The sequence below is a fragment of the Theropithecus gelada genome, chromosome 6 (assembly GCF_003255815.1).
Source record: "Theropithecus gelada isolate Dixy chromosome 6, Tgel_1.0, whole genome shotgun sequence".
Lineage (NCBI taxonomy): Eukaryota > Metazoa > Chordata > Mammalia > Primates > Cercopithecidae > Theropithecus > Theropithecus gelada.
This window is the reverse complement of record NC_037673.1, coordinates 56,328,357-56,341,839: the sequence shown is the minus strand read 5'-3', so window position 1 is coordinate 56,341,839 and position 13,483 is coordinate 56,328,357. Positions and strand designations below refer to the sequence as shown.

Sequence of the window (13,483 nt, the reverse complement as noted above, 5' to 3'; positions counted from 1 at the left end):
GTAACTAATTTACTCTTAATTTGTCACCACTTTATGTTTTCCATAATTGCCTTTACATTCTATACTATCTGGATTTGGGATTAATTCATCAAATTTAATATGAAAACTTTAAGTGACTGCTAAATCACGATTGCATATATTACATTAGTGACTAAAGTAGCAATAGTCTATCAAGAAAGGAATGAATCATGACAGAAAAAAATGAATCTCTTTCACTAATTAAGAGAGATGTTTCAGTTTAAAAACTTACAGAATCTTAATGATTAAGCTCTAGGTCACATTAGCTTCATTGGATTATTTTCTCAGGTAACAGATTTGCTATATCTTAGGATGGCAGCTAATATCTATTGAAGGTATTCATTCATTCACTCACTTCCTAATTTATTTAACAAGCAGTGTACCAACCATTGCCCATGCCTGCACCTACCTGCTTACCTCTACAGAGTCTCTTCTACCCTTTTATCCCTTTTTGAGTCAGCCATCACAGGAAGACCAGCCTCTCAGTCATCCCATGTCCCCTACACCCCAACCCCAAGGGCTCCATGGCAGCAAAGCAGTCCCTGACCCCATCCCTGAACTCCTTGGGCTCCTTCCCTGCTGTATTTTCCTCCGTATCAGTTATCATTTCTCTTATATATTTTACTTACTCTGTCCATTTACCCATCTTTACTGAAATGTCAGCTCCATAAAGGCAGGAATATTTGCATGTTTTATTTGCCACTGGATTCCCAGAACCTAGAATAGTAACTCGATAAATATTTGTTGAATGAGTGAATAAGGCCTAAGTGTCATGGAAACTGATACCAGAAAGGTGTTATTTCTTCCCCAGGGTTACCTAAGCCGTTTATGGCAGCGCAGGGTTGTGACCCAGAGTCACTTGGCTCTGAAACCAACATCCCCATTCTTTTTTTTTTTTTTTTTTTTTTTTTTTGACAGAGTCTTGCTCTGTCACCCAGGCTGGAGTGCACTGGCATGATCTTCACTCACTACAACCTCTGGCTCCCAGGTTCAAGCAATTCTCCTGCCTCAGCCTCCCAAGTAGCTGGGATTGCAGGTGTGTGACACCATGCCCAGCTAATTTTTGTATTTTTGGTAGAGAAGGGGTTTCACCATGGTGGCCAAACTGGTCTCGAATTCCTGACCTCAAGTAATCTGCCCACCTCGGCTTCCGAAAGTGCTGAGATTACAGGTGTGAGTCACTGCACCCAGCCCCAACATATTCATTCTTGATCTCTCTCTCCATACAAATAACTTTGTAATTGTGCTGAATAAACTCAGAGATCTAGAGATATTTGACAATGACAATGATATTTCACTGCTGAAGGAGACAACTTTTGTATCATTTACATTTAGGAGAACATCCAGGTCAATATTTGCCTGCCTAATTTATCTCCATATGGATCACTTTTTTTCTTTTCTAGATGTATTCAGTCTGATTTAGTTTATTATGAGTTTCTATAGTATCTGATTTTTTTCCTTGGGTCATTGATGCAGATACTAGAAGAGGTGGAGTACACACATAGATTTGGAGAAGTAATAATGAGTAAGCTTCAGTCTTTGCCTCTGAGGTGCATTCAGACAAGTGGCTGAGGCAACCTTGTAAGTGTGCCATTCCAGAGCCAGAAGATAACCAGATAATTTATAATTCAAACAATAATATTGCAAAAGTAAAAGGAGGCACTATTTAATCATCATTCCAGGACAATAGTTGTGTATTATTCAGACAAACTGAAGAGTAAAGTCCCTTAGTTTAAAACTTCAACAAACGTAAAATATGGTTGCACATCTTTTTAGTAGCAAATATTTACCTTGTATCTACTATGTTCAGAGACATATACTAGACGCTGTAGCAATATGTATAGAACAGTATGCAAGGCACTGTGGTGAATTTAAAGACAAGTCATATATCTTCCTATCTTGTGGTTCAGAATTCACTCTAGGACAGAGAACTTTAAAAATACAATAAAAAGCAGTAAATGATGGTGTAAGCTGAATTAAGCTTGATGTGATGTTAGCCAACCACAAGGTTTCAAATGGAATCACTGATATGATTGGCTGTGTACCCACCCAAATCTCATCTTGAATCAGTTCCCATTGAATTATAGATCATTTCTATAATTCCTATAGTTCCAATTTTATAGTTCAACCAATAATCCCCATGTGTTGTGGGAGGGACCCGGTGGGAGGTAATTGAATCATGGGAGCAGTTTCCCCCATGCTGCTGTCGTGATAGTGAGTTTCTCACAAGATCTGCTGGTTTTATAAGCTTCTAGCATTTCCCCTGCTGACACTCATTCTCTCTCCTGCCACCCTGTGAAGAGGTGCCTTCTGCCATGATTGTAAGTTTCCTGAGGCTTCCCCAGCCTTGCAAAACTGAGTCAATTAAACATCTTTTCTTTATAAATTACCCAGTCTCAGGCATTTATTCATAGCTGAATGAGAACAGACTAATATGCTGATACTGTACCACTTTTATTTCTATCTCATAATATTGTCAATTGAAATCAGTCCTGTCTTGATGCATGAATTGCACATTAAATGAATTGTATGCTTTTCTTTCCCCCCTAGATAGGAGTTATGCCATCTACTTCTTGTGTGTATACATAGTAGATGCTCAACTAATGCTGACTGGCTGGTTGGGGTAGAAGAATGAATTGACAGATTTTAAAAAATCATCTGGCAACCAAATATAGAGCCTTGTTTGCCAAAGACCCCTCCTCTTTGCTGAACCAGCTAGTTGACAGAGTAAGAACTTGCAGCATGATTATTTTTTATCTTACAACTTTATAATGATACATTTGGTTATTTGGAAATAAGTTTAAAGTATTTTAATTCTTTCCACTGGTTCCTACTGTTGGAAATTCTTTTGCAGCTGAACATTGGCAACAGTTTGTATCTTGGCAAGTAGACTGTGCTTTTTAGGGATGAAAGTGTGGGAAGTAGTATAGGACATCTGTCGAAGAAGTCATGTTGTCAAAGCCTGTTGTGTATATTAAACTCATTTGTTTCCATTTCTATACATTCTAAAGCAAAATGCCACTCCATTTAACATTCAAACAGCTTATAAAGAGCTTGGAAATATGAATTGTGTGGGCCTACCTGAAATTTCAATGAATGAGCATCATTTTATTCAGTTGGTTTTGTTGCTGCTTTAGCTCAGCCTAAACTTTGGATATACAATAGGTTTGTTGAGATAAGATTACCAGTAGCTAAGGGCTTTTGTTGGATGGGAGAACTGAAACCAACATAATTTCCGGTACCTTTTAAATGGCACTTGGACTAGGCCTACTTTCCTGTCCTTGTATTTAACAAAACAGAACAAACAAAACTTACTTAGATACCTGATTCACTAACTTCCTCTTCTAAGCTATCTGTCCACATGGTTTTCTGCTTTACTTCAGTAGGTTTAATAAACTTACCTTTATGTGACCAACGGGTTTCTATTGGGTTTTGGAGGCAATGACAGTTAATAGTAAAATAATATTTTGAGAGAAACCACTCTCAAAGAGGCTCCATTAGCTGGAGAAGAAAGCATTTTAAAAAAGATGAGACCTTATGGTTCATTCATCTCAAACTTACCTGCTTAAAACAGTTGATTGATTTGATCAAAAGTTATCCTTGTTATAAAATTAAGTGGGCCTGCTGACTAGCTGATTTATGGGATTTTATGTTCTTTAACTTCGAAAAAGACATACAATGCAGTCTCAACTGTTTTTACAATCTGAGAGATTGGGTCATGCTAATAAAATTTCTGAGAAACTACTTATCCATCAAAATGTTAACATCTTTTACTAGAATAGTATGTTTGTTTCAATTGATGAAGATTTTGGTTTGGATGTAAGTTTTCAACTCATTTAGCTAAAAACCAAGGGACATTTTTCAATATCATTATTTTAATGGATTCATGATATTCACATTGATTGGCTATTCCATATTTTAAGTAGTTGGGCATTAAAGATATTTGCATCTTTTTATTATTTTGTAAAACGTTGTGATGACCTTCATGATAGTTAAATCTTCATTTACACTATTACTTCCTTCTGACTGTAGCCATTGTGTGTAAGACTGTGCAAAGTGTAATATATGCAGTGTTTAAGAGTAGATTAACAAGAAAAGTTAATGTATGAACATAAGTAACTGACCCTTAATAGAAGATTGATTAATTAATTAATTTTGAATTTGCCAGTACACTCTCAAAACACAGAGCATGCTTAAATAATGGCATTATACTGAGCTTATTCAAGTATTTGGATAACTTTCCTTTACTGAACTGAAACTGATAGCCCAGGCAGGCACATCTCCATCACCCCTAATTAAAATCCACATTCATCCCTTGCTTCCTGAGAAAAAATATTGCTCTCATGTTCCTTTGGGCACTCTTTGCGAAGTGTTTCTGTTTGATTGCATATGATGAATAGCTCCACTACTTCCAATGTATTTCAGTCGCCAAATATTTATAATTATTATTCTGGGGAGAGTAACTGAGAAGGGAGTTCAGGAAAGACTTGGACAGGTCTTTAGAGCATCAGGACCTTACAATTTCAGCTATCTTATTCAATAAGCAAATGTTATTTTAGGTTCTGAGATTACAAAGTCAAAGAAGGCAGAATTCCTGCCCTCAAGAAACTGTAGTGTCATGGGAAAGAGTTGTAACTGCATGAACAGCTATGAAACAGTGTGCTAAAGTCATGTGAGTTGGAAAAATAGATGAGAGGCATCTACATAAAGCTGAGGAATGAAGAATGTTTTTTGGAAGAGATTACACTTAAAAGGAGTTAGCCAGCCAGAGAAGAAATAGAAAAATGTTCTGGGCAGAGTACCTATCATTTGGGAAGCCCCAGTGGGGCAGAAGAAGAGACTGTGCACAGGAAGGACACTACTAAGTGTTATTTGTGGCTGATACAGGAGAGGAAGAGGGAGCAAGACAATAGAGCATCTCTGGGCTGAGTATTGGAATTTAAATTTCAAACTTTGTTACTAAATAATGTGGAACTATTGGATAATTTCAAGCAAAGGACTCACATGTTCATGTCCCTGCATGACTTAGATAAGATTTCCATTTTAAGATAATCTTGGTAGGCAAGTGAAGGATGGATTTGAGGAGGAAAAATTGGAAATACTAACTCTAGGTGAAACATGGGGGGAAAAGATAATTAAGAGACAGATTAAAGAATATGTAGAGAGGTAGAACATATAGCCTGGTCTCTGGAATCAGATGCATTGGTTCCTAACTCTGACTCCACCACTTAACACTCTGTGTGACCTTGGGTATATATCTTATCCCTCAGTGTCTTGTTTTTCTCATCTAAAAAATGAGTATAATAATAGTGCCCAACTCATATTTTATAGGAATTAGTCAACCTGCCAACCACATTGAATGTATCTGATCAGTGTTAGCTATTATCTATTGACTATTAATATTATTGTTACTATCAATAGTATTCATGTCGCTAGGGTTGTGACGTGATTAGCAGTTATTGTTGGTTATTGACTGTATGGTGATAGTACCAGGGAATATAGGAAGAAACGTGGTGAGGAGGGGGAGTGGAGGAGGGGAGGAACAGAGTTGATTTGAGTTACATTATAAATGCTCAAATGAGATAGCTATGGAACTTCCAAGTGGAATTTTCTCATGTGCAGTTGATGGTAACAGCAGAAAAATGTGAACTCTGAATAAAGAGGTGGGAGTTTTTCAGCACATAAAGAAAATTTAAAGCCAATTCATTGGATGCCTTGACCAGTAAGTGTAGAGATCAAAATTAAGAACAACTCCAAGAATTGAGAACAGAAGCAAACCCCAATTTTCATGGGTCTCTAGTCCAGGTATGAGCAGAAAACATAAGGTTTGGGGAGGGAAGAGGAGAGTCTTCCAAGCCATAAGCCAGGGGAAATCATTCAGTCAGTTCTTAATGGTCTGATGTGGTCATTAACAGATGATACCCTCATCCTAAAGATAAGACTTCTTTAGGAACATCCTAAAGAAGTTCCTCCAGCATTTAAAATTGCTAAACATAGGCCAGGGTAGAGTTAAAGGCTGAAAGAACCTTAATTAATATGTATCATTCCAGTTATTAGAAGAAAAGTCCTATGGCTTGAAATTGCTACTTGCTAGCAATTACTTTTAATTGCTGTGCAGGGCATTGTTAAGGTTGCAATGTCTAGCATAGGGATGAAAATTGCTGTTCCAGATACCTTCATGTGAGTTTAATATTCTCAAGAGCTTAGAATCACGGGAACTATAAGTGAGATTTGTGCTAGACTCCATGCCTGTCTTCCACAGAAATCCCAGTATGCAAAAACAAACAAAACATAGATGGGTAATTGTGGCCATCCCTTAGTGAGATCTGAGCCTTATTTGGAGGTAGGCCTGGTTTGGATGGTAGCTCTAATCTTTAGATGAAATTAAACTCTGCAGTGTGTTCTTATTTTCCTAATGATGAAGTCCCCAAATAGCTCTCTCCAGCCCTGGAGAAAGGGAATTGTTGAAAATAGAAGGATTCAATTTTCTTCCCTTAAAGGCCACCTCCTGCTGTTGGCCAGAGTTCTCACAGATTCTGAATTCTTGGCAGGCTGGAGTTTAGCAGTAATCTCCTCTCATCCAAATTTAAGTACAGGTAATCCCCAGGAGCCCCTGCGAGGCTCTTGTTAAATAATTACCTGGGTACAAGCAAAAATGCCCCTGCTAAGAAAAGTATGGAATTTTACCCATCACAGGACACATAGGTCTCTACCATAGAGGTTTATATCTTATTCTTCAATTTCTGATTGTTACCGCTCCTTGGAAATTCTTATGTGACCAAATCTTACTCTCTTCTACTGGGAAGTCTCCTAAATTAGTTGGCATGTGAAAATGCTTCATTGCACTTTTGTTCTTCAGACTCTCAAATGAAAGAGTATGTCCAAAGAGCCTCTTTATGCAAAATCTATAAATTACACACAGTCATACATCACAATTAGTTGGCAGTCATTAGGCATTACATTCATATTGTAAAATTAGTGATATTTCTCCCAAATTATGAAATATTATTCCCATTAAGAAAAATATACTGATTTCACTATATTTACTCTCTTCATAATTATGCAAATTAATAATGATTTACTATTTACTAACTTTGCGTTGGGTGTTCTCTCATTCTGATGAGACTCCAGACTTCTGCCTTTGTACACCTGTGCAAAGCCTTTCTAAGCCCAATATATATTTCCCAATATATATTTATATATATTATATATATATATATATAAAATATATATTTATGTGCCAATATATATTTCAGTTCAGAAACACTGTCCTTACTTTTGCCGGCACCTTAATAATAGTTTTATTTCAGTAAGGAACTGTATGCAATCACTGGATATTTCAGAGAGCTGCCTACCTTATTTTCATACTATAAAGAAATAAACTTGAATAACAACAGGTAGTCTTGGCAGGAGTGTGGGGGAGTTGACATCTTCCAACACGACTGTGGGAATATGAACTGCCATAGCCTATTAAAGGGAAAAATGTTCACAATTTGTAAGCTAGCAATCCATTTTCAGAAATACAAGCACCAATCAGTAAGAATATATTAGCAAATGTGTTTATTGTTTATATGAGTCCAAAATTATATGTCCATCAATAAAGGACTCATTGAATAAATAATGGTACATTTATGCCATGGAATCTTATGTAACTATTGAAAAGAACTCACTAGGTCTGTATGCATTCACAAAAATAATTTTTTCATGATTGATTTAAAGAATAATAATATTAATAAAGGATTATACATCGTATGAGCCCACATTATTTAAAAAGGAAGGAGAATCCCTATACATGTGTGAGGGTTTGTGTATTGAGTGTGGTATATTTATATTTGTGTAAATAAAAAGTTTGCTGTCTTTTCCCTCCCATTAATCCTACCAAGGAAGGGAAAAGACAATCTTTTTTATCTACACACTTCTGTGTCATTTGGCATGTTAAAAAAAATAGTATGTATAATTTTGTAATTGAAACATAAAATATAAGAAAGAAATAAAATTATTGAATAGAAATGGTAAATACTATGCCATAAAAAAGAATGAAAGCATGTCTTTTGCAGGAACATGGATGGAACTGGAGGCTATTATCCTTAGCAAACTAACACAAGAACAGAAAACCAGATACCACATGATCTCACTTACAAGTGGGAGATAAATGATGAGAACTCGTGAACACAAAGGAGGACACAGACCCTGGGGTCTACTTGAGGGTGAAGGGTGGGAGGAGGGAGAGAAGCAGCAAAGATAACTATTGGGTACTGGGTTTAATATCTGGGTGATGAAATAATCTGTACAACAAACCCCCACGGCACGAGTTTACCTGTGTAACAAACCTTCACATGTATCCCCAAACATAAAATAAAAGGTTAAAAAAAAGGAAAATTATCTACTCTTTCAAACTTAAACTTTCTGGATTTGAACAGTGTCTGCTGTTTAAACCCAAACAGTGTCTGAATTTGGCTACTGAAAAATAAAATGTAGCCCCTTTTCAATGCACTTTATGTTTGCCCAGGTCCCAGGACTCTTAAGTAAACTGGTGTGTCTATTCAAATCCTAGATAAGAAATAATTTTTTCAAAACAAAAATTATCTCACAGAATACTCTGAACACCTTCTACTCTCATTACCCTGAACACTTGTGGTTTTGTTGCTGTAACTCTAGCAAATGTCAAAAAGGCTAGAAAAACTGTGAACTAATTAAAGATACAGCATTTCTCTAAGACCCTGCTGCCTTTAGTAGAATTATTTAGTATCCTTTCTGATTTCTCCAACTTATTTTTCACTGTTATGAAAAAACAACTTACAAAGAACTAGTAACATTCACTATCAATTTTTCCGTAGATCTTTGTTCAAAGAGCAGGTAGAAGCTGCATTTCTCAAACAGTGTTTTAAAAGAGGAAAAAAATCTGTATCATCATCAACGTTTTAGTGAATAAAGACATTTGCTTACCGTTTTTATGTTCCTGAGAGGCTAAGTTCAGTTCAATTGTGAATAGTAATTTATGAATAAGAACCCACAATTTTTTGACCAGAGAATTGGAAAACCGCCCATAACATTTCCATGTGCCCATCTCATTTTCTAAGTATCTGTAACAGTTTAGTGAACAAGATTCCCTCTTTGAAAATATAGCAAATAATTATTTCCTTCCTATCAGATATGCATGCTTTGTTTACAGGTAAATAATTCTGATTACCAAACTACTATTACGTTAAGTTGACGTTCTTTTCGACATTAGACAAAAATGGATAAAACCTTGCTGCCTACTCAGAGGTTTGGTCTGAGTGGAAATAGGCTTTTGTGGAGCTACAGAATTTCTACTTCATCTGCTCAGCCAATAACTGGTCAGAGCATGAGCCTGGTTAGAAATAAGCAACAAGCTTCCTGTATCCATGAACAGAATGAACAAAAAACAAGATAGTACATTTAGCCTCCGAGAAACACGTATTTACTTTTGAAGCAAAGAAGCACCGGGCAACCAGTGAGCGGCATATGTCTGAAATCCATTATCTGACATGTTCTTTCCAGCCTTCCCAGGAATGCTGGTCTGACTACTCAGATTTGCTTTTACTTCTTGCCTTTTGGATATAATGAGTCTGCCAAGCAGCTGTGAGTACCTAACTCTGGGGAAGGTGGCTAGATTCCGAAGCGCTTATGTTCATGGATCACCATACGCAATCAACATGCCAATTGATATTAAGCCACAGAGGAGACGGTAACTGCTTTCCTTTCCTCTAGTTGTTTGTCAGTGAAAATGTGTTTTGTTGCCCTTTGGTAACTGCTTTGGACGTCTGCTGAGCTGGGAGGGTCAGGGTGAGAAGTCAGTTTTTATTCAATACACTGGATAGTTGGGAAAAAAATTAACCAGAGAGGAAAGCTGGAAATATTCTTAGTTTAGCCATTTAGCAAAAGCTGATCTGGTTTCAAGGTTTGTAGATTTTAAGAATTTGAGAGCTTGTCAGTGCTTGTATTGCCATCAGAATCACCCATGATGAGAATTTGAAAGAGGATTTAGCCAAAGGATTTAGCCAAATAATGGATATATTTATTGATGGCTATATGGCTATTTATACCAGATGCCCTGTAACTCATAATCTATATGTGACATTCCTTAATGCATTATAACACATTAATGCAATAAATGCATTATAGTTCTACAAAACCATTTGTTTTCCTGTAGTCACTAGGGAGGGCAGAACAGGGTTATATATTTTTCCTATAAAAAAGTTGTCATTTTAGATCTGTGTTCTACCCCCACCCCACCATTTTTATGTAGTATTGGAATAGTGATGATATAGTTAACTAATATGTCCAAAAGTCACCCCTCAATTTTGATTTTATACAATGTCATTTTATTCAGCAATTAACAATGAACTTCAGAAGCATTTATAAAGGTATTCCATTCTCTCTGTGAAAATTCCATTTCTCCCTAATTTTATGAATCCTCATAATGAAAATCCACAATTCTAAAAGCAATGTATTTTACTTGGAAACTGTCACTACTATCTTACTCTTCTACTTTTCTTTTTCTAATTATATCTACACAAACTCACAAAGCATGCATTTTGCCAGATTTCACCTTATTATAAACATGAAGGGATGTTTAAGTGATTAAAATGTTTCTGAACCTTCAGAAAGGTTTTTGATTTTTGTGAGAGACAATATTTTATTCTTTCCTCCAGAGTATCAAGGCTTTTCTGTCCAGCTCTATCATCATTTGACTTTATGACAGTCTAGCAGCACCAAGCAACTGTTTTAAAATATTCAGAAAAATGTGTCCTAAGACACCCAACATGGCTCAGTTGCTGTCGGTTTCCTCATTCCCTTCTTTAATTCGTGGGAGGATACTACAAACCCATACAAGTTGCAAAATCCACATGGATATCTGACGTCCCTGTTCATGTTACCTTAATTTTTCTGCTTAAAGGTAATCAACATTTTGTACAAGTCAGTCAAATTATGTTTTTATCCATATTGTGTATATGCATAGACCCAGAAAATTTCAGACATATACCTATTTAGGTATATGGGCATTTAAATTTCGGCATTACAGTATATTTTACAAGAAAATATATTTGAAAGGCATTTTACAATAATTAGTATTTAATTGTATAGATCTTGGGATTTGTAAAAATACCAGATCAACTTTTCTTTCTGTAGAATACATTGCTTTTCTATGGCTAGTAAATCCATTAAATAAATTTTATATAAAAAGTTGCCTTAAATCATTACTTCTGGAGCTTTCATTCTACGAAAGGATAAATATGACAACAAACATGTAATGAAAACAATAGAGGGGTGGATGAATGAATGGAAGAACATCCAAATCACAGAGGTTGTCTTTTTATTCTGTTACTCATTTTTTTAAGTTGTACATTTTAAAACCTCAACTTTTTTTGAATCTGTTGAGAAAACAATACACTTGGAATGGTAGGTTATCATCTTAGATTCACTAAAATCTACCTAAAATTTGAATGGTTCATTTTCAGAATGCTTGCTGCGACTAAGATTTATCTAAAGTAGCATATTTATGTTTATTTTCATATCATCTTGGTTGTGGTTTTTGGCAGAAAGAAAAATGTTTTCTAATTACTAAAAAAATCTGAGGAAGGAAGGATGGAAGGGAGGGAGGGAAAGACATCTAAAGAAGAGTAGCTATGAGTTGATATTTCAGCCTACACAAAGAAGCAGAGATTGTGGTGACAAAAAAAAGTTGGCTTTTCACTAAAATCCATAGGGAAAATGAAGTAGGAAATCAAATCCGTAAGTGCAAAATATAGCTCAATTTAAAGCTAAGTATATCCTTATAAAATAATGACTTCTTGAAAGAACAGCATGTTTTTCTTGAAACACAGGGAAATAATTTCCAAATTATTGGAAAATCAGTTAGATTAGACACATGACAACATGGTCATTTAATCGCTCTCAATTTTAATTTCAAGAGCAGCAATGAAGACATTAAGAAAGCAGTTAACACTACTAAATCTTAAGTAAACTCAGCATTGCAGAGAATGACAACCCTACCATCTGTGATTATAATTACTTTTTATATTTGCGATTTAAAAATGTTTTCCTTTTAATTTTTGGTAGCCTCTGTAAATTCTATTGTTCCACTTTTTCTTGTGTAAGAAATATAATTTTCTTTCAATTTTATGAAGCTTTTATGTCTCAATTTTAATATAGCAATTTCTTTTTTTTTCTTTATTTTTTGAGATAGGGTCTCTCTCTGTTGGCCAGACTGGAAGGCAGTAGCAATCATAGATCAGGGCAGCCTAGAACTCCTGGACTCAAGTGATCCACTTCAGCTTACCAAGTAGTTGAGGTCACTATGACAGGCTATTTTTTTTTTTTTAATTGTTTATAGAGACTGGGTCTTGCTATGTTGCCCAGGCTCTTCTCAACACTTGGCCTCAAACGACCCTCCTGCCTTGGCCTCCCAAAGTGCTGGGATTACAGGTATGAGCCATCATGCGTGGCCCTTCATACAGAGATTTAAAAATTGGATTTAAAAATCAGATTTAATCTGGCTCTTCTAACCCATCCTCACCCAGTTGGACTATAAAGCTTTTGAGTGAGTGGATCACATCTTGGTTGTTGTTACTTCCCCAGTGTCCGGCATAGAGCCCAGAACAGGTTAAATAATAAATGTTTGTTTAATAAATAAATGATTAGAAAATGCATGTTACTTATTTTGACATAGGGGTGTGTGTGTGTGTGTGTGTATAAAATCACATCCCTGTATGCCACAGTATGGAGTCTTTGGCAAGATTTTTGCTTCTGTTATTCTTTTGGATCAATTAAATTCCCTTTCCTTGTTTCCCTGTAGAAACTTCATGTAGCACTGACTTTGGATTACTGGCTTCAGTTGTTGGGGATCATGCATTTTGTCATTACCAGGTCAGCAAAGGAGAACCTGAAATAATTCGCTTCTGTATTCATAAAAGTATATATTCGTATATATGTAGTGTGTGTGTGTATGTGTGTGTGTGTGTGTGTGAATATAGCTTCAAGTTGTGGAAACGAGGAGAAAAAGTCACTGTGGGAGGTGGCAGAGGGGAATTTCCTAGAGGGAAACAATAGTGCAACTGTAAGAAAATGTAAGAAATGTGATAGAAGCACAAAATTTCATAAAATCAGTTATAAAACTTGTGACATATAAGCCCCAATTCTGTTTGTCTTGCTATAATGTAAAGTCACAATTTTTTATCAAAATGGAAAATAAAAAGTAGTAGCAGTGAATGTGGTGAGACAGTAGCCACTGGCACCCCAAGGCGATGGAAAGCAAGTGAGCTTGAGCACTACTTTTCACAGCCAGGTGTCATGTTGTACCTCCCCCAGCCACCTTCTTTCCTGCATTTCGGTAGCTTGACACCATTGCTGGCGGTGGTGGGGGTGGGGGTAGGGGTGGGTGGCGGGGTGCTGGTGAGAGTCCTTCCCTTGCTGCCTGCTCTGTGCTCCCTCTTGCTGGTGA

General features: G+C 36.2%; 1 protein-coding gene across 11 annotated transcripts in view; it reads left to right on the top strand.

Annotated features, from left to right (window-relative positions):
* The window catches only part of PDE4D (phosphodiesterase 4D), a 1,562,006-nt gene that overhangs the window by 1,095,397 nt on the left and 453,126 nt on the right, over positions 1-13,483 (top strand). Inside the window, exons 2-3 of one of the 11 annotated variants that reach the window (XM_025387159.1) lie at positions 5,641-5,823; positions 9,541-9,727. The exons of the other annotated variants lie outside the window; for them this stretch is intronic. Coding sequence (XP_025242944.1) covers positions 9,603-9,727 — 125 coding nt within the window. The 5' untranslated portion in view covers positions 5,641-5,823; positions 9,541-9,602. The remainder of the gene's footprint in view (positions 1-5,640; positions 5,824-9,540; positions 9,728-13,483) is intronic. 11 annotated transcript variants of the gene reach the window in all.